We start from the raw sequence: 27369 nt of genomic DNA on the forward strand, positions 1-27369 counted from the left end.
TGCATTATCAGTGGTGAGTGCCACATTATCTTCATCTGTTTTGAGTGGAGTTTATACAGTACTCTTGTTATGTCTGAGCACCACTGTGTCTTGCAGTGGTGTCTGAGTGACTAGAAGAACTAGAAAAAGTGTAACAAATAACTTCTCAGCTTTTATACCTCCTTCCAGGAGTATTCTGCAGAGCAATGGATTGATTAGGATGGGTGCAGGGAGTTACAAAGATTCATTTTATAATTTAAAGAGTTTTTCCCACAAACAAAAGTTCATTTTAATCAATAGATCTTGGAATAATAACTTCCACAATTGGATGTGTTGAAATAAAATGTTCCTGTGCTGAGATAATCTTATAAATGTGCCGCTGCCATGTACTGTGTAACAGCTGTGTTTTACTGTACAGGGACATGGTCTGATCATACCACATCTCCTGGGTGGGAGGGAGCAAAAGAGTATACAGACAGGCCAGCATGTGATCACAGCTGATTCTTTCTTTGCTTTAATATTATGCTCCACTGTTGTCAATCTCAGCTCATTAATATATATAACGTTTAGAGTTATTGGGAGAACCATGAAGACCAGCATTTGAGCATAAATCCCATCAGCTCTACCATGGTTTTAAAGGGAATCTGTCAGCTGTTTTCGCCAATATAAGATGCGGCCACCGCCTTTCAGGGCTCATATACAGCATTCGATAAGCCCCCAGTCTGACCTAAAACATAAGAAAAATAACTTTTGTTTTACTCAGCCGTGGGGGGCGGTCCGGTCCAATGGGTGTCACAGGTCCGGCACCTCTTATGTTCTTGCGATGCCGCCCTCCTGTGGCTTCATCTCTCCCCGGCATTGCGCTCCTGCGCAGATGTACTTATTTGCCCTGTTGAGGGCAAAGTAAAGTACTGCAGTGCACTGGGCTTCTCTGACCTTTCCCAGCACCTGCGCACTGCAGTAGTTTGGTCTGCCCTCAACAGGGCAGATAAGTACACCTGCGCACTGCAGTACTTTGGTCTGCCCTCAACAGGGCAGATAAGTACACCTGCGCAGGAGCGCAATGCCGGAGAGTGATGAAGCAACAGGAGGGTGGCATCACAAGAAGATGGGAGGAGCCAGACCTGCGACACCCATTGGACCGCACCGGACCGCCTTCCCCTGGGTAAGTATAATAAAACTTGTTTTTATTATCGTGCAGAAATAGATAGAATGCTGTAGATAAGCCCTGAAAGGCAGTGCCGTATCTTATATTGGCCAAAACTGCTGACAGGTTCACTTTAATGACCTGAACTGACTGCATCAGGCTGTTTCATTAAACCTGCAGTCAGGTTGGATCAATTCGTGCGATACGAGCACAGGCAGACCAACAAGGGGCCCTGTGCAAGAACAGTATACAGGGCCTTTATGGTCCAATACCAGTTATTATACTGCACAAATACACCTACTTTGGATGTAAAATTGGGCTCTCTTACCTATTGGGCCCTGTGTGGTGCAACTGTACAGGTTGCACAAATGATATGTCCACGTCTGGATACGAATGTGAAAATGTGCTCATTAAACACTCTAGTAAAACTATAAATGGATTATGGACTATAATGAATTACAAAAAAAAATGAGCAATCTTTTCTCCAGAAGCAGTGGCACATGTCTCCTTGCTTGTGTATGGCACGGTAGCTCATTTAAGTAAATGGAAATGAACTAAAATATCAGACATCACCCATAAAAAAATTCTAAATAAATATTGGACAATTCTTCTTCATGGGGTAGCTTGCTCGCACATTTAAACATGCTTATTACAATGTATCAGAGTAGGAAATAGCTCTCACTACAGAATTCGAGTTGGAAGACACATATGTTGGGCAGCTCTGCTCAGCTCACAGGAGATTGCCAAGACATATGTAATGAATCATGCATATTGTAATTTGAAAAAAAATGTACAGGCCACTTACCGCTTTCCAGAACTTTCACTCTCTTCAGATATAGGCACTATGGTGTTTTCTTTGATATCAGTACTGAATTTTCTAGTGTCTTCTCCTATTTTAGCAGAAACTGTACAATAAAAAAATAAAATAATTTTTGTGCATGGCCATAGATTGTTTTTTTTTTTCAGAAAATCCTCAAACCAGCATGAAACTGAAAGGTCAATGCTTTGGCAAATAATGTACGAACTCTGATTACCAAGCATTGAAAGCTGTTACTGGCTCTGGCCTTTTGTTATTAAAACAGTGACTCATTAATCAGATCTTTTTAATCTATGAAGAAGATGCGGCTCCCATGACAGTTTGGGCTGGTCTATTTGTTGGTCTAATAACAAATATGATGAGAATAATCTTACCAAGAATCATTAGTAATGTATCTAGAATGGTCATATATGACAGACTGTATATATTCTGATATATGGTACCTTATATGAACAAGAGATTTTATGTCATTGCCACATATAGTATGTAAAATGCCATACGCTTGTCGATCATCAAGATCCAAAATCATAGTTATTACTTGTAGTGTAGCGGTATCCACATTGTGCAGTGATGAGGCAGTAACCCAGCAAAGTTCAAAGCAACACATGTTTTTAATGTCCAACTCACATAAATATACAGCACATGATATCCTCTGGATCGTAGCCGAGAAACAAAACAGTCCACCTCCGAGACCAGTTGCTGTGGGCAACTGCACCGCCGTGTACGCTATGGGTGCCATGCCTTTTGGCTACGCTTGCCTGTGTTGCATCACCCAGTTAGAGATCTGCAGAGCCTTCTGCTCTGCATGATTGCAAGACCAAACTGACACACCCAACCCTTTACTTCAGGGGTTTTTACAAGGAACCTGTGGCTGTAGGCCACACGGAACACCTGTCCAGGAAGGAAACGGACTGCCCCACTACCATCCTGTAGTCAATTTTAAAAAAAAAGCCCAGAGCAGATTTTCTTAAATCTGCCTTGGACAAATAGCTTGACCAAGACCAACATTTACTTTTATATTGCATTGCATTCACAGCTATGTCTGTGACTGCAATGCACTCCCATGGCCTCAATACGCTTCTGTGCGCATCCTGGGGGGATACATAGTGACCCTCACATATGACACCAGTCACTGCCTCACATACTATATAGTTGGTCTTCCTTTTGCCGCCAGAACAGTCTCCTCTCAGCAGAGAGAACTCATCACCAGATTTCAGAACATGGTTGTGTTGATTTGTGACCATTCATCCACAAAAGTATTATGGAGGATGGCAATAATGGGCAATTATCCAAACAGTAAAATAATACCCAACACTCATCCCATTATAGATAGAAACAACAGTATTACTTGAAAAGACGCTCACGCGTTTTGAACCTACAAAGGCAAAAATAAGAACTGACTTGCAGTCTGTGATGCCAAATTATCCAAAAGGCATACAAGATTGAGGCAAAGAGTACCATATTGGGGCTAGTTAGTATGTATTACAGCTCATGATGCCTAATTTTATGTGTTTCCCACTTCAGCTTGCTTCTTTTTGATCTCATGTGCAAACTGTCGATTTTGCAAGCTTTTGCCCCATTGGGGACAGCGATGATAATGTGTGCAAAACTGTAAAGCGCTGCGGAATATGTTAGCGCTACATAAAAATAAAGATTATTATTATTTGGAAATGGTAAAATGTAAAAACGTAATTCTTCCGGAAAGGGAGCAACCTACAAAAGAGGTTTTTTTTTTAATGATTGAAGATGACATGGCAGCCTGCTTGCTTATATTCTGTAGTCTTATAATAAGAAATGAGGGCAGAGGAGAAAACTACAGAGGTTGTCTTGGACGCAGTTCTCTAATTTCAAATCACATCATATGTGTAAATACCTGAGAGCCTTCTCATTATAGACTTTCGGACAATCTCAGTCCCTAGGACAGTCGCATTTTTGAAGCGTCTAGATTTTTCTTCAAAAAACCAGTCTCCTGTGGCTATTGTTATCTGCCTATAAAAAAAATAAAAAGACAAATCAGCATATATTACAAATTACATTTCAATTGAAATGTGAACAGTAACAAAGTTACCATACATACTCGTGTATAAGCCAAGATTTTCAGCACATTTTTTAGTGCTGAAAACGCCCCCCTCCACTTATACACGAGTCATTGCCAGAATGCCGGCGGGGGAGGGGGAGCAGCAGAGCAGCGGCAGCTATGGCACAGTGACAGCTGCAGCTGCAGCCACTGGCTTCAATAAGACATCATACTCACCTTCCTTGCACTGTCGCTGCATTTCCGTTCCTGTATCTCTGTCCCAGCGCCGGAAGCTCTTCCCCTGTGCTGAGCGGTCACATGGTACCGCTCATTAAGGTAATGAATATGCACGCATCTCCACTCCCATAGGCGTGGAGTGCATATTCATTACCTTAATGAGTGGTACCAGGTGACCACTAAGCACAGGAAGAGCTGCCGGTGCCAGGACAACGGAGATGCAGCAACGGCGCAAGGAGGGTGAGTAGGATGGGTGGGTGTGAGCCATGTGGCACCGGGGGAGCCGAGCCAAGCAGGACCGGGGGAACCCCCCATCCTGTCCTACTATGCGGGACTGGGAGAGCCATACATAGTGGGACAGGACGGGGGAGCCACACATAGGACAGGATGGGGGGAGCCACGCATACCAGGACAGGAAGGAAGGAGCCACGCATAGCAGGCCAAGGATAAGGGGACAATGCATACCAGGCTCGAGTCAATAAGCCTACCCAGTTTCCCATGGCAAAATTAGGTGCCTTGGCTTATACCCGGGTTGGCTTATACTCGAGTATATACGGTATTTGTTTATTAGTTAAGGTATTTACTTTGCCAGTAAAGCGAGCATTGCAACCAGACCATGCTGATAAAGTGGACAACACAAAGTGAACACTTATCTTCAATTTTGATAGATTAAAATATTTTTGTGCAAATTATTGTATGAGATTAAAAAAAAATGTTTTTCTGTTCCAGAAATTGCATGGAAATATAAAAAGTAGATTATTATTTCATGCAACTACTGATTTTTACCTTTTATCACTTGGATATTTGCTTTGGTAGCAAAATTATTATATATGATGAGTGCAGCATGTATGCAAATGCTGTGCAGGGGAAGTAACTCTCAGAAAAAAAAAGCTCCAACCACTATACTGATGTCTTACAAAATTAAAGAGCACAAAAAGTTTTATCTAAAATTACATACTGATAAATGTAAAATGACAAGGATCTTACATTTTGTTGTAGCTTATTCAAAGACAACAGACTCTAATTTATCATGAAAAATTCTGTATGATAACTATTGAGATGAGGGGGCAAAGGATGCTAAATTTTCAAGATTTTACTTAGAAAAAGGGGTTTTTCAGGCAAAAAAAAGGCTGCAGACACTTTATAAGTATTGCACACTGCCATGATTCTCCTGTATTCCCTATTTGCTTACTCGCTGTTACATGCCGACAAGACTGCCCTGGCTTCTCATAATAGAAGAGTATTACGAAGTCAGAAGAGTCTAGTTGGCATGTAACAGCAAGTATACAAATCGTATACCGTATATAGGGTCATGTGCATGTGCTCCACACTCCTGTATAAGTTTGCAGACATAGAGGGAATATAGACATTTCTTTTTAGTCTGGACAACCACTTTAAAGAACTTAAACTTATTAAGCAGCATTTCTCCATTACATGCCTAATAAATCTCTTTCCAAGTAGGAGCAATTCAACAATAGGCATGTAATTAGATTTCACATTTTCAAAAGATGGCCTACTAATCATACAGTAGAATGTAAAAAAAATAGGGGATACATTGATGGAACCTGATGGAGGAAGCCAAAAGAAAGTAAGGTGGAGGTGATATCCTTTGTGTGACATATCTGTCACTGCACTGTGGGTTCTAGGGTAGATGTGAGATGCATGTATATTGCCTATGGATTAGCTAACACTACAGCTGCTTTCAAAGAAATCCTAAAAGACAGGCATGCTACTGAAAATTTGGACTCCCCCTGGCCTCCCTGCTGAAATAATAAAGCTATCTTAACACTATATTTTGATTTGTTTTTATATGCTTGCGTGTTACTAATGGTGTTGGCAATCTTTTATTAGCGAATGTATACTTAAAATTACTTACGCAATCTTGGCACACACTGTACATTTCCAGACTTTGTCTTTCACCACTACACGACATGCCTTGCACACTCTGAATTGGCATGATTGACAAATATCTCCCCTTTCGAAAATCAATCCCAGAGCCTTCTGACAGCGGACACAGATTTTGGCAGTATTCTGACGTAATCGGTGAATTTTGGCACCTTTCTTTCTGATTTCCAGAAGTTCATTTTTTAATTTTCTATAAAGAAAATAAACAAAATACATAGAATTAAAGCACTACATGTTAATGCAAATACTCGACCAGTTGGTCATGTGGAAACAAATCACAAGCTTGAAAGAATTCAGCCACAGTCAAGAAATTCACTTATTGTTCAAACTAAATATCAGATTTAAAAAAAACGGTCAGCGTGAATGATTTTGACCATGGTATGATTATTTGTTCCCTGAGGGGTCGTTTGTATTTGTAAAACTCTAAACCAGCTAAGATTTTCAAATCTAAAATTCTCTAGAGTTAAAATAACAGAGTGAATCTCAACTATAAATTCTGTGGGTAAAAATGCCTTACTAGTAAGAGATATCAAAGGAGAATGACCTGACTGGTCCAATGCTGACACAATCAAGACAGTTACTACTAACAACTCATATATATACCCATGGGCTACAAATAGAGATGAGCATACTGATAGCCATGGAAGACTAAGTTTGAGTCGAATTTCCTGAAATTTTCATGTGAATTCACAACATTTTGGGAATCGATTTGCGCATCATAAAAAAAGAAAATTGCCCGGCACTATTTATCACACTGTTGAGGCATCAAGCAACAGGATAATGTATTTTAGCATAGCAGGGTAGAACTCCCTATGACCACGCAGTTATGACATCTTACAGGTTATCATACTTTGTACAGTGGTGGTCAGTACCTGGGCCAACACAGATTAGCAGTTCCCAGTAGAGCACAATTTATACAGCAGAGTTGTTTTTCATCTCCAGAGTCATTATGTAAGTCTCTTTCCTCTGTAGAGAGTCAGCTGTTATTGTCAGCAAGGTCCTCTCTCTCTTATAGAGTGTAAGCTCTTGTGGTCTGCAGGGCTCTCTCTTCTGCAGTGCTTAAGCTCTTATGGTCAGCAGTGTCATCACTCTGTTCTGTAATGTGAAAACTCTTATGGCCAACTGGTCCCTCTCTCTCTCTGTGCAAGCTCTTATGATCAGAGGGGTCCTCTCTCTTTCTCTCTCTCGCGCTCTCTCACACAGTGTCAGTTTTTATGGTCAGAAGTGTCTTCCCTCTCCTTTAGAGTGTAAGCTTTTATGGTCACCAAGGTGCTCTTTCTCTCTCCTATAAATGGTAAGCTCCTATGTCAGTGGGACTCGCTCTTCTGTAGTGTTTAAACTCATATGATCAGCAGACTCATGTCTCTCTTTCCTGTATAGTGTAACCTCTTAAGATAATCAGGGTCCCCTCTCTTTCCTATAGAGTGTAAATTCTCATGATCAGCTGGGCCCTCTCTCTCCTATAGAGTGTAAGCTATTATGATCAGTTGGTTTCTCTCTTTCACAGGGTGTAAACTCTTATGGAGAGTGAGGTCCTCTCTCTCTCCTGTAGAGTGTAAACTTTTGTGATTAACAGAGTCCTCTCTCTCTCCTGTGGAGTCTAAGCTGTTATGATCAGTGGGATCCTCTCTTCCTTTTATGTAGAGTAAAAGCTCTTATGGTCAGCGGGGCCTCTCTCTTACCCATGTAGAATATAAGCTCTTATGGTCAGCATGGACCTCTACCTCTCCTGTAGGGTGTAAATATTCATGGTCAGCAGGGTCCTCTCTCTCTCGTAGAGTTTAAGCTCTTATGATCAGCGAGGTCCGCTTTCTATTTCTCATAAAATGTAAGCTCTTATGACAGCAGGGTCCTCTCTCTCATAGAGTGTAAGCTCTTACGATCACAAGAGTTCTCTCTCTCATGTAGAGTGTAAGATCTTATGCTCTGCAAGATTCTCTCTCTCCCCTCTCCCCATATGTATTTTCTCAGCAATTACAAGCTTTCCGGTATAAAGATTTCCCTGCGTTTATTAGCCACAAATTGAATTTTTAAGGAAAATTCAGCACAGTCAGCAAATTCGAATTTCAAAAGATCTGCTTATGACACCAGATAGTTACACCAGATAGTTACACACTCAACAAAACTTGTCAGGCAAAATTTTTGTTACGTTATTCATGTAGTAAGATCATTATAGAGGTATGAGAGTGTGTATGTTTAATATGAACTAAACATCTATGACAAGCGCCTACACGTTTCAATGGCTACTACCAGAAGGAGTCCAGTGGCATCAGTCCACTAGAACATTGTTCCTCAACTCCAGTCCTCTAGGCTCACTAAGAGATTTTATTTTCAGGTTTTCTTTAGAATTGCACAATTGATGGAATTATGACCTTTGTAATGCTGTGAAAATCCTGAAGGCATGATATGTTGATGGAAAATCAGGACTGGAGGTGAGGAACAGCTCTAGGGTACATTAGGGATGTGGTAGAAGAGTAGAATTTCAGCATGAATATATATATTCAAAACAGCAGCTTAGCAGTATTTAGGGATGCACAAATATGAATTCCTGTTAACACAAAGTCTTATGATTGAATGATTTCTCTAGTGATTTTGTGATATGTGAAACCACTTCTACGTGCTAGAGATGTTGGCCAATTTAAATATACCTAGAACTACTTATTAAACAATGTATACATCTATACTAAATACATGCATACTGTGAATCTCTATGCACTTTGTTACCATTTATATTACTAAAAAATTAAGATTCTGAAGAATTGAGCATATGTGCAGATAAATGGAACATGAGGACTGCCAGACTGAGCATGAATTATAAATTAAACACGCAACATGCTGAAATGAAGCAAATTATATTATTTCAGCATCTTATCTCACAGCTTCATTCCAGGAAAATGTATTAAATCAAGAACTAGGAAAGTTAAAGGCATTTTGTTCAAAAGCATAATAAGCTGGGTCATTTGGAGCTGGATACATTTTGTGAACAAAGTTTGAGAACAAATAATTTACATTCAGAGAGCATTTATTTCCCTGCAGAAAAATTGCTTAACCTACTTAGTGAAAATTGGCAGCTGTTTCTTTTTTATGCATGAATAAGCAGACTTCTATTTTATTTTTCCACCTGAGGACTATTACCGGGAAGCGTATGAAAAAGATAATTCTTGGTTGAAGATGTGTGTCATTAAAATGCAACATCATTTTATAGATCACATGCTATAAATCACAGATCACTCTAGGTCCAGAATACATTCTACCACCATGGATCTCTCTGCAGATCTGGGGCAAATCTGCAGTAAATTCTGTGTGTGTTACATGTGGATTTTGCGGTAGACAGTATTATAATCCAGATTTACTGCAGATTTCACCCCTGCTTCCTTGAAAGTAGTGATGTATGTGGTTAAAAGCAGCAGCATTTTCAAAACAAAATGACCATGTTGTATATTTTATAATGTCCACAGCGAGAGGATGAATCTGCAGTAAATCAGTCACCTACAATTCCGCACTAAGAGGTTGACATTTTCTACACAAAGGCCTGATTCATTAAGACTGTTTTTTTCGCACGCCAGTCTAAATGAGGGTTGTGCAGGCATAAGATGCGTCAAATTCATTAAGAGGTGCACTTAATTTAGAGTATCTTACAATGTGCCTCGCCAGGCAGAAACTAGAGTAACATTTTTGGCATAAGGAATGCCGCCATTTTTTATTAATTTGACAGACAAGCGTAGCCACTTGCTTATCCTCAGCTTGCCCACTTTAGTGTAGCTGGCCGACATTGGCAAGAAAAAGGCAAAAGTTACAAATTTTTTCCCACAACTCCGCATTGCTCAAATTTTTTTCTAGTTTTCAAAATGTTCTACAGTGGTTTATATATAAAATCTAGAGATTTTAATTCTTGTGAAGGTATAACTCTTCATTACAGGAGAACATATGCATAAAACTTATACATTTCCATTACTTCTCAAATAAGCAAAGGCCTCAATGAAAATAAAAACAACTTATACTTACCTTATGCCCTGGTGCCGATCTAGTGACGCCGGCACCCGAATGACATCACCATGCCACATGAGTGCTGCAGACAAAAAATTGCTGCTTATGGGCTGCTCCAGTCTCACTTTTCTTGAATGAAAGTTGTCATCTGTTGATGTTACGTATGTGCTGGCAGGTGTGGTGCCAACCTCACTAGAATGGCACTGGGTGGAAGAGAATATAAGCTGCTTTTATTTTCAAAGGGCACTATTTCATTTAAGAAGGGGATGTTCAAGTTGTGCTAACCCCCTTAATTCTATAAATTAGCCTAACATGCTAGAATTTTTTTTCCACAGACTGCAGTTCACATTACAAACCCTTGATGGTCACATGTAAAAAAAAAAATAGTGTAGACATTTCAAGATCGCATGTCACAAATTTATGCTCCTGCAACAGAGGCTAGTAAATTAGGCAACATACTGTGAACAATAAACATGTGCAGCACTTACAAAATCTTGCCAATAAGGCTTGTTGAAAAGTGTCTTGAAGCTAATCGGATCGCTAGAACTTGCTGCTAGATCCAGATCCAGCTGATTCAAACTGTCAATCAAATGGAAGTATACCCCCAGCTCTCATCCCCCATGGCAATCAAGAAGTCAGGAGTAAAGGAAGCAATGCGCTCCTTCAGACGATGAGATAGCCCCTTTCATGCATCAACAAAAATCTATGGTTTCATGCCATACTGCTAGCCCCTGGAACGTAGATTCATATAGAATCTGTGGGAAAACACATTATATATCTTCATTCTAGACCTCCAGTAAGCTAGAACACAGATGCTGGCTGCAGATATCAGTGAAGGAGAACTAAGGGAATCAATGTTATGAATGTGGTCTCTTCTACCCCTGCATACTCTACTGTGCAGCCTTTGATGGCTAGCTTAACCTTTGGTTAGTTAATGGGAAAGAGTAAGTAGAGCTAGTTGTGTGTGCCTTTATATTCGCTTAATTCTGATATACTGTTTGGGTCTATTTGATCCGAAAAAAAGTTTTTGAAGCTGCAGATTATTTATTATGATGATCTGCAAATCTTGGTTAGGTATTGTTATTATAAATGTTGTTTTTTTTTGTATGAAAAAATGATTGTTACATGTGTACTGTTCAATGTGACTTGATAGTGTTTTAACCCCTTTCTGACATTTGTCGTAATACTACGTCCCTGTGCCCTAGGCCTATCTGACGAGGGACGTATTATTATGCCATCACGATCGCCCATGCACGCGGGCTGTGTGTGGGTGATCGCTGCCGGGTGTTAGCTGATTCTGACAGCTGACACCCGACACTAAGTGCCAGGTCACACACCGCTCTAAATGCTGCTATTGAAAGCAATCACAGCATTCCATGAGTCAGCAGAGGGATCGGAGACCCGGCAGCATGAAGCGGGGTTCCGATTGTTGCCATGGTGACCCGATGTCGTCATGAAGACATCCAGGTCACCAGTTCTAGAAAAGTTGCTTTTCATGCCCAGTGCATTATGAGCAAGTTTCTGTGTCAGTGCAGAGCTGACAGGTTATACAACAAATATCAAAAATATTTTAATAAATCAAAACATATTGTATCTATAAATATTTGTATGAAAAAATACACAATAAAAGTACACATATTTGGTATTTCCCCGTCTGCAAGGACCCAACTTATAAAACTGTCCCACTAGTCAATAACTTTAGTGAACACTAGTGATGAGGGAATAAACTCGTTACTCGAGATTTCTCGAGCATGTTCGGGGGTCCTCCGAGTATTTTTTAGTTCTCGGAGATTTAGTTTTTCTTACCGCAGCTGAATGATTTACATCTGTTAGCCAGCATATGTGACCCCCTTTTTTTTTTTTTTTTTTCTATTTAGGTCTTGGATTATTATATTGTTCTGGTAATTAAATACGGATTAACTAGTTTCTATCCGTCGAAAACCATGGTTTTCTTAAACACCTGAAACTAATTGTTTGAATTTAATATCAACATCAGTTGTTGTCATACTATGCTATATGACCTTATGTGTTATTGTGTCCAGCTTGTGTAACCATTTTTGCGCATGCAGTCTTCACATGACTTAAACTGTGTTACCACGTATTTGTACTTGTATGCATTTATTGTTCCCTGGTATACTTTGGGCATTTTTTGCTCTACTCTGATATGCTAGTACCTGGGGGCGGGGGGGTGGAGGGGGTGGTCATAGTTTGCCCATCATGATATTTCCCTGCCGCCTAGAAGATATCTCTCTTCTTGTGTCCCCCTGCCTCCCTTTGCCCACCCCTGGTACATTGTGATAACTAAGTGCTGCCTTGTATCAGGATTCCCTGTCTCCTCGGTGTCCGTCCTCGGCCCATTGCACTTGTTTGCGCGTGCGCGCTGGGCCCTGGGCGGACATCTTGGGACAGGGGACCTACACTTCACGCGCCACACTGCGCAGGCGCCGGTGCGCTGGATTCTGGATCAGGCGCTTCCTGTCGGTGTTGCGCCCGTCTTTGTTGCATTACGCGTGCGCCATTTTGGCGCGTGCGCACTTGCACCTGGGCGGGCGCTCCGGAATGGGAGCCCCATCTCTATCCTCTCACCGCGCAGCCGCGGGCATTGCAGGACACTTCCGGCCCCCTCATGCACGTTGATTATTCGGACTTCAACTGGACACCCCCTGTCTCCAGCTGACTCTACTCTGCTCATTATCTTTAAGGTATTTAACCACTTGATATGGACACTACTGATATTGCCCCTGAGGAAGCCAGTTTACTGGCGATACGCATTGGGCACCTGTGCCCGGTGCCACCTTCTAATATTGCCATCTTCTATTGCCCTGATATACTGCATGGGAAATGCTACCTTGGAAGCCTGGTACACATCGTCAGGTAGTATAGGACACCCTATTGTTTGGCAATTCTCAGCCACGGGGGTCTCTCATTTGGGGTACCTACCAGTGTATCCTTAAAAAACCTCTCATATTTGGACTCCCTAGGTAGTTTTCAGGGTGGCACTGTGGTTTGACCTTATTATAGGTATTGTCTTTATATTTCTTTGCTATGTTTTGCAATTTTAATTGTTTTTAACGGCTTTTTGTAGTGTTCTAAAGTGTGGTTTAATAAAATTGTTATACTTTGATAAATCCTTGTGGTGATCCCTTTAGTATGCATGCTACTCTTTTCTTTTGTTCATGGTATTGTGTTCTTTTGTAGCATGCTATAGGTGATCCCTGGCGATGGTGCCTGCCTATACTTTGTTGTTTATACAGGTCTCTGAATAGAGCGATGCAAAAATAATTATTTTGTCTATAAAATAGTTTTTATTGTGTAAAAGCACCAAAACATTAAAAAAAGATACCCAACACAAAAAGGCATAACCCCCACCAAAAAAAAAAAAATCCTGTATTTCTGGTTTTTGTTCATCCTGCATACCAAAATCGAAATAGAAAGAAATAAAAAAAGTCATGTGCCCAAAATTGGTACCAATAAAAACGACAACTCGTCTTGCAAAAAAACAAGCCATCACATGACTCTGTGAGTGAAAATAAGGAAAAATTATAGCTCTCAAAATACGGTGATGAAAAAATTATTTTTTTTCAATAACAAGGGTCTTTTAGTGTGTGACAGCAGCCAAACATAAAAACCTGAGTGTATTGCCAAGTTTTTAACACTAAGGTTCAGATACGGCTTTAAAGAAGGCTACTGCTTGCGATATAACGCAATTTTATTTAAAAGTACAAAATTAAAGGAATAGTATGATTGCGTACACTTTTTTTTATAATTTAACATACCAAGGTTAAGTAGATATAAAGATTAAATGCGTATAAAGATTAACTACATATACTCACATCATCACCAAGGAGCTTTTAAACATCATCCGTCTGGAATATCAGAGAAGCAATACCAAGACAGGGAACCCCTAGAAAATTCACAACACTGCATGGGCGTCCCCACTTATACAGGTATCACAAAACTGTACACATACAAGTACAGGTACCCAAATTTCAGCTTCTCTCTTAGTCATGTTTCTCTGGTCTTATATATTGACTAGCTGAAGAGCCCGGCATTGCCTGGGCATAGTAAATATCTGTGGTTACTTATAGCATCTCACTTCTCTTAATTTCCCATCAGGCCTCTCATTTTACCTCTCACATCTTTCATTTTCCCCCTCACACCTCTCATTTTCCCTCACACTCCTCTTATTTTCCCCCTCACTCCTCTCATTCCCCCCTCACTCCTCTCATTCCCCTAACACTTGTCATTTCGACCTCACATCTGTCATTTTCTGATCACTCCACTATTTTCCCTCACTCCTTTCATTTTGCACTCACACCTTTTCATTTTCACCTCACACCTCTTATTTTCACCTCACATCTCTCATTTTCACCTCACACCTCTCATTTTCACCTCACACCTCTCATTTTCCCCTCAGTATATACATGTTTGTCATCTCCCTTATATATAGTATACACCTGTATGTCATCTCCTGTATATAGTATATACCTGTATGTCATCTCCCCTGTAAATAGTATATACCTGCTGTATGTCATCTCCTCCTGTATATTGTATAATACCTATGTGTCATCTCCTCCTGTATATAGTATATACCTGTATGTCATCTCTTCTGTATATAGTATATACCTGTATGTCATCTCCTCCTATATATAGTATATACCTGTATGTCATCTCCTTTATATAGTATATAAACCTGTATGTCATCTCCCCTGTATATAGTATATACCTGCTGTATGTCATATCCTCCTGTATATAGTATATACCTGTCATCTCCTCCTGTATGTAGTATATAACGGTATGTCATCTCCTCCTATATATAGTATATACCTGAATGTCATCTCCTCCTGTATATAGTATATACCCGTGTGTCATCTCCCCTGTATATAGTATGTACCTGTGTGTCATCTGTTCCTGTATATAGTATGTACCTGTATGTCATCTCCTCCTATATATAGTATATATCTGTGTCTCATCTCCTCCTGTATTAGACCTCGTTCACACGTTATTTGCTCAGTATTTTTACCTCAGTATTTGTAAGCTAAATTGGCAGCCTGATAAATCCCCAGCCAACAGGAACCCTCCCCCTGGCAGTATATATTAGCTCACGCATACACATAATAGACAGGTCATGTGACTGACAGCTGCCGTATTTCCTATATGGTACATTTGTTGCTCTTGTAGTTTGCTTATTAATCAGATTTTTTTTTGAGGGATAATACCAGACTTCTGTGTGTTTTAGGGCGAGTTTCATGTGTCAAGTTGTGTGTGTTGAGTTGCGTGTGGCGACATGCATGTGAGATGAGTTTTGTGTGGCAACATGCGTTTAGCAACTTTTTGTGTGTCGAGTTGCATGTGACAGGTTAATGTAGCAAGTTGTGTCAAGCAAGTGTTGCGCATGGCGAGTTATGCGCGTGGTGAGTTTTATGTGTGGTGCCTTTTGAGTATGTGCAAGTTTTGTGTGAGGCAACTTTTGCATGTGTTGCAACTTTTGTGCATATGGCAACTTTTCTGCGTGTGCAAGTTTTGCCTGTGGCGAGTTTTCCAATTTTGCGCGTGGCGAGTTTTGAGTGGCGACTTTTGTGTTTTGACTTTTTTGTGGCGAGGTTGGTGTATGAGTGGTGAACTGTGTGCTGAGGGTGGTACATGTGTTCAAGCACATGGTAGTGTGTGGCGCATTTTGTGTGTGTGTTCATATCCCCGTGTGTGGTGAGTATCCCATGTCGGGGCCCAACCTTAGCAACTGTATGGTATATACTCTTTGGCGCCATCGCTCTCATTCTTTAAGTCCCCCTTCTTCACATCTGGCAGCTGTCAATTCGCCTCCAACACTTTTCCTTTCACTTTTTATGTAGATAGCTGCAAAATTGTTTGGTGAATTGGAACGCGCGGGGTTAAAATTTCGCCTCACAACATAGCCCATGACGCTCTCGGGGTCCAGATGTGTGACTGCAAAATTTTGTGGCTGTAGCTGCAGCGGTGCAGATGCTAATCTTGGACATACACACATACATACACACACACACATTCAGTTTTATATATTAGATTTACACTATGTAGTAACTCTGGTTTCACCCTGCCCCTCCAGTGGCCAGCTTTCAAGATGAAATAAAACAGAAATACCAGGCAAACATCAAATGATGGGCAATAAACCCCGAATATAAAAGCCCACAAGGGTTAGATAAGTCCACCACAGACAAAGGTTAAATTAACCTTCATGTTTTACAAAAACAAACAACAAACATAGAGAAACATAGAACGGTTTGTGAGGTAAAGGCTTTCAGACAATAAGTTTTCAAGATTGTGTCACTATGAGCATTGTCTGTCTGTAAATGTATGACCAGCAATGCTGCTCTCTCATGGTTTGAATGCATTCTATATGTTTCAATATGGACTCAAATTATCCATTTTTATATTCACACTACACAGATATAAATCTGCTATCGCTGAGATCACACCGACCCGAAGAATAAAGTCACCTAATCACTTATACCGCACATGGAACAGCGTAAAAAATAAAACCAATTCTTCACCTGTTGTTGATTTTTTCATTCTCCCACCCAAAGATCACATTAAGACTCAGCGCACATTTATCCTGTGCTCTGAGCTGAGCACTAACACCTGGGTTTCCGTGTAAATCTCTGCAATATGTGATTCAGACAAAACCTCTGGTGGAAGATTCCATATAATGAGACAGATGGAGGCACTGTGGATGCTATCTGATCTGTGATCCGGTGGTGTCCGTCTTTTTAGGATTGCATAAAAGTGCTGTCGGCCACAGTTTTGTGCACTTCTGAAAAGGATACCGCGGAACAGAGGCCTGATGGAGTCCAGAGTAACTCTGCTGCTTCATTATAGTTAATGGATCCCTAGGGGATTTCATCTAAATCACATCACTCAGAGATTTAGATGGAAACCCCAAAGTAAGTGGTCAGCGTAGAGCGCCGGATAAATGTGATCATAAATGCTGTGTAAAATATTCCCAATAAAAGCTTCAACTCAATCCACAAAAAAAGCAAGTCCCCACTCACGTCTGTCATCTGTTAACGGAAATATAGGGGGCTTCCACGTTACTGGTAGTACAAAGGCTCTGGAAAAGCAAAATGGCTCCTCTCCTGCCAAAAGAAATTCAGCAAATTCTACTCTTCAAATCCAAATGCCCCCTCCCTTATTAGCCACGCAGTGTAACCTAACCACATATTGTATCCACGTTTGGCATTTCTGAAGCGATAAGAGCCCACCTAACTTATGAGTGCATGCCTCCAGAGGCACTGGCTGGGAATAATGTACTGGTGACTGCAACGTACTGGTCACTACAGTGTACTGGTCACTACGGCAGTTTGCAATTTTCACTAGGCAACATTCATTGCTGCTTGTTTCTGGAAAATACCCATGGAGTCAAAATTCTCACTACACCTGTAGATAAATAACCAAAGGGGTATAATTTCCAAAATGGGGTCACTTGAGATGGGATTCTGCACTTCTAGCAATTGGGCGCAATGTATATGAAGTCCGCAAACTGTTCTCGGAAAATCTGCCAAAATTGTCAAAATAAAAAAAAATGGACCTGAACTCAATTTTTGTGAAAAGGTGTTAAATTTTAATTTTTTTTTTTAAATTCTTGTGAAGCACTCAAAAATGGCTAATAAACATGTTGAATGTGGTTTTGAGCACCTTGAGGGGTGTATTTTTTAGAATGGTGTCACTTTTGGGCATCTTCTATGACATAGACCCCTCAAAGTGACTTCAAATGTGATGTGGTCCCTAAAAAAAATGGTTTTGTAGATTTTGCTGGAAAAATGAAAAATTTCTGGTCAACTTTTAACCCTTACAACTTCCTAACCAAAAAAAATGTTGGTTCCAAAATTGTGCTGATGTAAAGTAGACATGTGAGAAATGTTATTTATTAACTGTTTTGTGTGACATATCTCTGTGATTTAAGGACATGAAAATTCAAAGTTGGAATATTGCAAAATTTTCCAAATTTTCCTCAAATTTCAGTTTTTTCACAAAATACACGCCATTCATACTGAAGAAATGTTACCACTATCATGAAGTACAATATGTCACAAAAAAAATTCTCTAAATCACCGGGATCCGTAGAAACATTCCAGAGTTATTACCTCATAAAGTGACGGTGGTCAGAATTGTAAATATTGGCCCGGTTATTAACGTGCAAACCACCCTCGGGGGTAAAGAGGTTAAACAGATCTCTCACAATATTTTCAGTCACATAAATGATTTATAATATCTATTGCATCTTCTATTGTTTATGGATTTCTCCAGTTCCTGCAGTTCTTTGAGCTTGATACATTGCCAAGTTACTGCAGATGGATAGGGATTGAGTACAGGTCTGTTTCGCTGTAGTACATGAGCTCTTATTGTTGCTTAACTGGCTACGGCTAGTGTTTTTGCAATTTTATTATCATTGTTGTTTGTTCATATAGTGCTATTTTATTCCACAACGCTGATTCTTCACCTTGATTGTCCTGAGTGTCCATTATTTAGAAATTTGGACAAAAATGTGGTGAATACATTCATTGAGTGAAGGTGAATTGGAAAAGCCTGCCAACACCTCAGATTCTGAAGAAGATATCCAACTGGAGAAAGTGTTTGAAGATGAGGACTACATACCGTATATACTCGTGTATAAACCAAGATTTTCAGCACTTTTCTGTGCTGAAAACACCTCCCCCTCAGCTTATACATGAGTCATGGTCCAGAAAACCGGCGGGGGAGTGGAGCGGGGAGCCAGCGGCTGTAGTACAGAGACAGCTGCAGCTGCCGGCTTCCAGAAGACATCAATACTCACACTCTGCCGCTGCATCTCTGTCCCGACGCCGGCAGCTCTTTCCTGTTCCTGTGCTCAGCAGTCAGGTGGTACCGCTTATTAAGGTAATGAATATGCATGTGACTCCACTCCCATAGGCATGGAGCGCATATTCATGACCTTAATGAGCGGTACCACGTGACCGCTCAGCACAAGAAGAAGCTGCCGCGTCGGGACAATGGAGATGCAGGGACGTTCAGCGATGGCACGAAGAGGGTAAGTATGATGGGGGATGGGGGAGGATGCCGAGCCATGCATACAAGGGGGAGAACGGGGCAGCCCAGCCATGCATACAAGTTGGGATGGGGAGCCATGCATGCAAGATGGGATGGGGGAGCCATGCATGCAAGATGGGATAGGGGAGCCATGCATACAAGATGGGACAGGGAGGCAAGCATACAAGATGGGATGGGGGAGCCATGCATATAAGATGGGACGCGGGGAGCCATGCATAGAAGGATGGGATGGGGAAGCCGAGCCATGCATACAAGATGAGACAGGGGGAGCCATGTATACAACGAGGGGACTGGGGGAGCCATGCAAATAACAGAGGGAGCCACACATACCAGCACAGGACGGGGGGAACCACGCATACCGGGATAGGAATGAGGGGACAATACATACCCGGCTTATACTCGAGTCAAAAAGCTTACCCAGTTTTCCGTGGCAAAATTAGGTGCCTCGGCTTATACTCGGGTCAGCTTTTATTCGAGTATATATGGTAAGTGGCGGTGAAAGGGATTAGGAGAATTCGGATTCTGAAGGTGAATCTGATGAGACATAATACCGAGACTGGTCTGATGCAAGGAATTCAGTCTAAAAACAAAAATGTCATTTGGAACTTGCAGCTTTCAGCCCAGTCAGGAAAATTGTCCTCTGCTAACATAAGATAATTCTCTAATAACTAACCGCTATTAGAGAAGTTTGGGATAAATGGATAGAGATTCTTCCAAAATTATATAATACTGGTGAAAATGTGGATGAGCAACTTGTGTCATTCCGAGGTAGGTCTCTATTCAAACAATATATGCTATGTAAGCCAGCAAAGTACAGCATCAGGATATGGACACTTTTTGACAGCAGCAGTTCATGCACGGCAGAGGCGTAGCTAGGGTTTTGGTACAGGGGGGGCGAAGCTTTTGAGTGGGCCCCTAACCAGGTAACCTTGATTACAACTCGATGACACCCCCTTAGTGGAGGAGAACCTCAGCAGATGACAGCGCTGTTACTGAAGATAATCTCTATATAACGACCAACATGGATATTACCGCCATATGGTCAGTGGTAGATACCAGCCCTACAGAACATATAAGAGATCACAGCACAGTTATAGATAATGACTTAGGCTACTTTCACACTAGCGTTTTTTGCAATACGTCGCAATGTGTCGTTTATGGGAAAAAACGCATCTTGCAAAGTTGTTTGCAGGATGCGTTTTTGCCCCATAGATTAACATTAGCGACGCATTGCGATGCATTGACACACGTTGCAACCGTCGTGCGACGGTTGTGCCGTGTTGTGGCGGACCGCCGGGAGCAAAAAACGTTACATGTAACGTTTTTTGCTGCCGACGGACCGCTTTTTCCGACCGCGCATGCGCAGCCGGAACTCCGCCCCCACCTCCCCGCACCTTACAATGGGGCAGCAGATGCGCAGGAAAAATGCATCCGCTGCCTCCGTTGTGCGGCGCATTCACTGCTAGCGTCGGAACCTCGGCCCGACGCACTGCGAAGGGCCGAGTCCGACACTAGTGTGAAAGTAGCCTTACCGTTGACGTTCTTTATGATGGAATCGTCACTTTTCCCGTCTTTTCCATCTGGCCCAGACTGACATGACAACTTCTTCCAGCTACAACTCGTCTGCAGAGAAAACAACAAAGACACGTTTCACTTCTCACATTCCAGCCATCACCATCTATTTCCAACCTGCACAAACCCCTCAACCTGCTGATACCCCAATTCTGAGCCCCTGCAGCCGTATGTGTCCCTATTACTGCCCCTGATACACCAATACTGAGCCACTGCTGGCATATGTGTCCCTATTACTGCACCTGATACCATGACACTGAGCCGCTACTGCCATATGTGTCCCTATTACTGCACCTGATACCCCGATACTGAGCCGCTGCTGCCCTATGTGTCCCTATTACTGCACCTGATACCCCGATACTGAGCCCCTGCTGGCGTATGTGTCCCTGTTACTGCACCTGATACCACGACACTGAGCCGCTGCTGCCGTACGTGTCCCTATTACTGCACCTGATACCCCGATACTGAGCTGCTGCTGCCGCATGTGACCCCATTACTGCACCTGATACCCCAATGCTGAGCCGCTGCTGCCTTATTTGTCCCTATTACTCCACCTGATACCCCGATACTGAGCCTCTGCTGCCGTATGTGACCCTATTACTGCACCTACTCTGTGGTTCTCTGTACCCTCTAAATTCTAAAGCACCCCTCTATAATATAGTAATGGCGGGTTCAAGTGCCCTGGAAAAGAGAGCCCACATTTTGCCCCCTAGAAAGTAATAATGCCCTCTGTGTGCCCCTTTGATAGTCACAGTAACCTGAGTTCCCCTATTACAATAAGTGCCCACTTTTCAATTAATAATGTCCCGAGTCTCCCCCCTGTACAGCTCCCTTATACACAGTATAATGCCCCCTAACTGTATAGTACCACCCACACGGTATTCTGACCCCTTAGTAGCCTTCAAACTGTTTGATGGCTCCAACACTGTAATCCCCACACTGTATGATGGCCCCATAGATAATCTCCATATAGTATAATGTGCCAGATAGTCCTCAATATAGCACAAGGCAGCATCCCTATAGGCAGACCCTGTAGTTTAAAGCGGCACCCCCCATAGGCAGACCCTGTAGTATAACGCAGCACCCCCATAGGCAGATCCTGTAGAATAAAGCAGCACTCCACCATAGGCAGATCCTGTAGAATAAGGCAGCACCCCCAAAGGCAGATCCTGTAGAATAAGGCAGCACTCCCCCCTATACGCAGATCCTGTATATAAGGCAGCACTCCCCCCCATAGGCAGATCCTGTAGAATAAGGCAGCACTCCCTCCTATAGGCAGATCCTGTATATAAGGCAGCACTCCCCCCATAGGCAGATCCTGTAGAATAAGGCAGCACCCCCCCCCATAGCCAGATCCTGTAGAATAAGGCAGCACTCCCCCATAGGCAGATCCTGTAGAATAAGGCAGCACTCCCCCCTATAGGCAGATCCTGTATATAAGGCAGCACTCCTCCCTATAGGTAGATACTGTAAAATAAGGCAGCACTCCCCCCTATAGGCAGATACTGTAGAATAAGGCAGCACTCCCCCCATAGGCAGATCCTGTAGAATAAGGCAGCACTCCCCCCATAGGCAGATCTTGTATATAAGGCAGCACTCCCCCCTATAGGCAGATACTGTAGAATAAGGCAGCACTCCCCCATAGGCAGATCCTGAAGAATAAGGCAGCACTCCCACCTATAGGCAGATCCTGTATATAAGGCAGCACTCCCCCTATAGGCAGATCCTGTAGAATAGGGCAGCACTCCCCCCTATAGGCAGATCCTGTATATAAGGCAGCACTCCCCCCATAGGCAGATCCTGTAGAATAAGGCAACACTCCCCCCATAGGCAGATCCTGTATATAAGGCAGCACTCCCCTCATAGGCAGATCCTGAAGAATAAGGCAGCACCCCTATAGGCAGATCCCGTAGAATAAGGCAGCACTCCCCCATAGGCAGATCCTGTAGAATAAGGCAGCACCTTTATATAAGGCAGCACTCCCCCCTATAGGTAGATACTGTAGAATAAGGCAGCACTTCCCCCTATAGGCAGATACTGTAGAATAAGGCAGCACTCCCCCCGTAGGCAGATCCTGTAGAATAACACAGCACTCCCCCCTATAGGCAGATCCTGTATATAAGGCAGCACTCCCCCCTATAGGCAGATACTGTAGAATAAGGCAGCACTCCCCCATATGCAGATCCTGTAGAATAAGGCAGCACTCCCCCTATAGGCAGATCCTGTATATAAGGCAGCACTCCCCCCTATAGGCAGATCCAGTAGAATAAGGCAGCACTCCCCCCTATAGGCAGATACTGTAGAATAAGGCAGCACTCCCCCCTATAGGCAGATACTGTAGAATAAGTCAGCACTCCCCCCATAGGCAGATACTGTAGAATAAGGCAGCACTCCCCCCATAGGCAGATACTGTAGAATAAGGCAGCACTTCCCCCTATAGGCAGATCCTGTATATAAGGCAGCACTACCCCCCCTATAGGCAGATCCTGTAGAATAAGGCAGCACTCCCCCCTATAGGCAGATCCTGTATATAAGGCAGCACTCCTCCCTATAGGTAGATACTGTAAAATAAGGCAGCACTCCCCCCTATAGGCAGATACTGTAGAATAAGGCAGCACTCCCCCCATAGGCAGATCCTGTAGAATAAGGCAGCACTCCCCCCATAGGCAGATCTTGTATATAAGGCAGCACTCCCCCCTATAGGCAGATACTGTAGAATAAGGCAGCACTCCCCCATAGGCAGATCCTGAAGAATAAGGCAGCACTCCCACCTATAGGCAGATCCTGTATATAAGGCAGCACTCCCCCTATAGGCAGATCCTGTAGAATAGGGCAGCACTCCCCCCAATAGGCAGATCCTGTATATAAGGCAGCACTCCCCCCATAGGCAGATCCTGTAGAATAAGGCAACACTCCCCCCATAGGCAGATCCTGTATATAAGGCAGCACTCCCCTCATAGGCAGATCCTGAAGAATAAGGCAGCACCCCCATAGGCAGATCCCGTAGAATAAGGCAGCACTCCCCCATAGGCAGATCCTGTAGAATAAGGCAGCACTCCCCCCCTAGGCAGAACCTTTATATAAGGCAGCACTCCCCCCTATAGGTAGATACTGTAGAATAAGGCAGCACTTCCCCCTATAGGCAGATACTGTAGAATAAGGCAGCACTCCCCCCGTAGGCAGATCCTGTAGAATAACACAGCACTCCCCCCTATAGGCAGATCCTGTATATAAGGCAGCACTCCCCCCTATAGGCAGATACTGTAGAATAAGGCAGCACTCCCCCATATGCAGATCCTGTAGAATAAGGCAGCACTCCCCCTATAGGCAGATCCTGTATATAAGGCAGCACTCCCCCCTATAGGCAGATCCAGTAGAATAAGGCAGCACTCCCCCTATAGGCAGATACTGTAGAATACGTCAGCACTCCCCCCATAGGCAGATACTGTAGAATAAGGCAGCACTCCCCCCATAGGCAGATACTGTAGAATAAGGCAGCACTCCCCCCGTAGGCAGATCCTGTAGAATAACACAGCACTCCCCCCTATAGGCAGATCCTGTATATAAGGCAGCACTCCCCCCTATAGGCAGATACTGTAGAATAAGGCAGCACTCCCCCATATGCAGATCCTGTAGAATAAGGCAGCACTCCCCCTATAGGCAGATCCTGTATATAAGGCAGCACTCCCCCCTATAGGCAGATCCAGTAGAATAAGGCAGCACTCCCCCTATAGGCAGATACTGTAGAATAAGTCAGCACTCCCCCCATAGGCAGATACTGTAGAATAAGGCAGCACTCCCCCCATAGGCAGATACTGTAGAATAAGGCAGCACTTCCCCCTATAGGCAGATCCTGTATATAAGGCAGCACTACCCCCCCTATAGGCAGATACTGTAGAATAAGGCAGCACTCCCACTTATAGGCAGATCCTGTATATAAAGCAGCACTCCCCCCATAGGCAGATCCTGTAGAATAAGGCAGCGGCAGCACCCCCCAAAGGCAGATCCTGTAGAATAAGGCAGCATTCCCCCATAGGCAGATCCTGTAGAATAAGGCAGCACTCCCCCCTTATAGGCAGATCCTGTATATAAGGCAGCACTCTCCCCCCATAGGCAGATACTGTAGAATAAGGCAGCACTCCCCCCTATAGGCAGATAATGTAGAATAAGACAGCACTCCCCCCTATAGGCAGATCCTGTAGAATAGGGCAGCACTCCCCCTATAGGCAGATCCTGTATATATGGCAGCACTCCCCCTATAGGCAGATCCTGTAGAATAAGGCAGCACTCCCCCCTATAGGCAGATACTGTATATAAGGCAGCACTCCCCCCTATAGGCAGATACTGTATATAAGGTAGCACTCCCCCTATAGGCAGATACTGTAGAATAAGGCAGCACTCCCCCCTATAGGCAGATCCTGTATATAAGGCAGCACTCCCCCCCCATAGGCAGATCCTGTATATAAGGCAGCACTACCCCCATATAGGCATATACTGTAGAATAAGGCAGCACTCCCCCCATAGGCAGATCCTGTATATAAGGCAGCACTCCCCCCTATAGGCAGATACTGTAGAATAAGGTAGCACTCCCCCATAGGCAGATCCTGTATATAAGGCAGCACTCCCCCCTATAGGCAGATACTGTAGAATAAGTCAGCACTCCCCCCATAGGCAGATACTGTAGAATAAGGCAGCACTCCCCCCATAGGCAGATACTGTAGAATAAGGCAGCACTTCCCCCTATAGGCAGATCCTGTATATAAGGCAGCACTACCCCCCTATAGGCAGATACTGTAGAATAAGGCAGCACTCCCACTTATAGGCAGATCCTGTATATAAAGCAGCACTCCCCCCATAGGCAGATCCTGTAGAATAAGGCAGCGGCAGCACCCCCCAAAGGCAGATCCTGTAGAATAAGGCAGCACTCCCCCATAGGCAGATCCTGTAGAATAAGGCAGCACTCCCCCCTTATAGGCAGATCCTGTATATAAGGCAGCACTACCCCCCCTATAGGCAGATACTGTAGAATAAGGCAGCACTCCCACTTATAGGCAGATCCTGTATATAAAGCAGCACTCCCCCCATAGGCAGATCCTGTAGAATAAGGCAGCGGCAGCACCCCCCAAAGGCAGATCCTGTAGAATAAGGCAGCATTCCCCCATAGGCAGATCCTGTAGAATAAGGCAGCACTCCCCCCTTATAGGCAGATCCTGTATATAAGGCAGCACTCTCCCCCCTTAGGCAGATACTGTAGAATAAGGCAGCACTCCCCCCTATAGGCAGATAATGTAGAATAAGGCAGCACTCCCCCCTATAGGCAGATCCTGTAGAATAGGGCAGCACTCCCCCTATAGGCAGATCCTGTATATATGGCAGCACTCCCCCTATAGGCAGATCCTGTAGAATAAGGCAGCACTCCCCCCTATAGGCAGATACTGTATATAAGGCAGCACTCCCCCCTATAGGCAGATACTGTATATAAGGTAGCACTCCCCCTATAGGCAGATACTGTAGAATAAGGCAGCACTCCCCCCTATAGGCAGATCCTGTATATAAGGCAGCACTCCCCCCCCCCATAGGCAGATCCTGTATATAAGGCAGCACTACCCCCATATAGGCATATACTGTAGAATAAGGCAGCACTCCCCCCATAGGCAGATCCTGTATATAAGGCAGCACTCCCCCCTATAGGCAGATACTGTAGAATAAGGTAGCACTCCCCCATAGGCAGATCCTGTATATAAGGCAGCACTCCCCCCTATAGGCAGATACTGTAGAATAAGTCAGCACTCCCCCCATAGGCAGATACTGTAGAATAAGGCAGCACTCCCCCCATAGGCAGATACTGTAGAATAAGGCAGCACTTCCCCCTATAGGCAGATCCTGTATATAAGGCAGCACTACCCACCTATAGGCAGATACTGTAGAATAAGGCAGCACTCCCACTTATAGGCAGATCCTGTATATAAAACAGCACTCCCCCAATAGGCAGATCCTGTAGAATAAGGCAGCGGCAGCACCCCCCAAAGGCAGATCCTGTAGAATAAGGCAGCACTCCCCCATAGGCAGATCCTGTAGAATAAGGCAGCACTCCCCCCTTATAGGCAGATCCTGTATATAAGGCAGCACTCTCCCCCCATAGGCAGATACTGTAGAATAAGGCAGCACTCCCCCCTATAGGCAGATAATGTAGAATAAGGCAGCACTCCCCCCTATAGGCAGATCCTGTAGAATAGGGCAGCACTCCCCCTATAGGCAGATCCTGTATATATGGCAGCACTCCCCCTATAGGCAGATCCTGTAGAATAAGGCAGCACTCCCCCCTATAGGCAGATACTGTATATAAGGCAGCACTCCCCCCTATAGGCAGATACTGTATATAAGGTAGCACTCCCCCTATAGGCAGATACTGTAGAATAAGGCAGCACTCCCCCCTATAGGCAGATCCTGTATATAAGGCAGCACTCCCCCCATAGGCAGATCCTGTATATAAGGCAGCACTACCCCCATATAGGCATATACTGTAGAATAAGGCAGCACTCCCCCCCATAGGCAGATCCTGTATATAAGGCAGCACTCCCCCCTATAGGCAGATACTGTAGAATAAGGTAGCACTCCCCCATAGGCAGATCCTGTATATAAGGC

The 27369-nt window shown here is 43.5% G+C and overlaps 1 protein-coding gene across 4 annotated transcripts in view; it reads right to left on the minus strand.

The window, feature by feature from the left end:
• Positions 1-27369, minus strand: part of SYTL5 (synaptotagmin like 5) — a 461654-nt gene that overhangs the window by 175422 nt on the left and 258863 nt on the right. For all 4 annotated transcript variants that reach the window (XM_069761622.1, XM_069761626.1, XM_069761625.1 and 1 more), the window contains 3 exons: positions 6074-6292; positions 3817-3932; positions 1932-2031 (listed from right to left, as the gene is read on the minus strand). In XM_069761622.1, the coding sequence (XP_069617723.1) occupies positions 1932-2031; positions 3817-3932; positions 6074-6292 (435 nt within the window). The remainder of the gene's footprint in view (positions 1-1931; positions 2032-3816; positions 3933-6073; positions 6293-27369) is intronic.

The sequence above is a fragment of the Ranitomeya imitator genome, chromosome 3, assembly GCF_032444005.1.
Source record: "Ranitomeya imitator isolate aRanImi1 chromosome 3, aRanImi1.pri, whole genome shotgun sequence".
Lineage (NCBI taxonomy): Eukaryota > Metazoa > Chordata > Amphibia > Anura > Dendrobatidae > Ranitomeya > Ranitomeya imitator.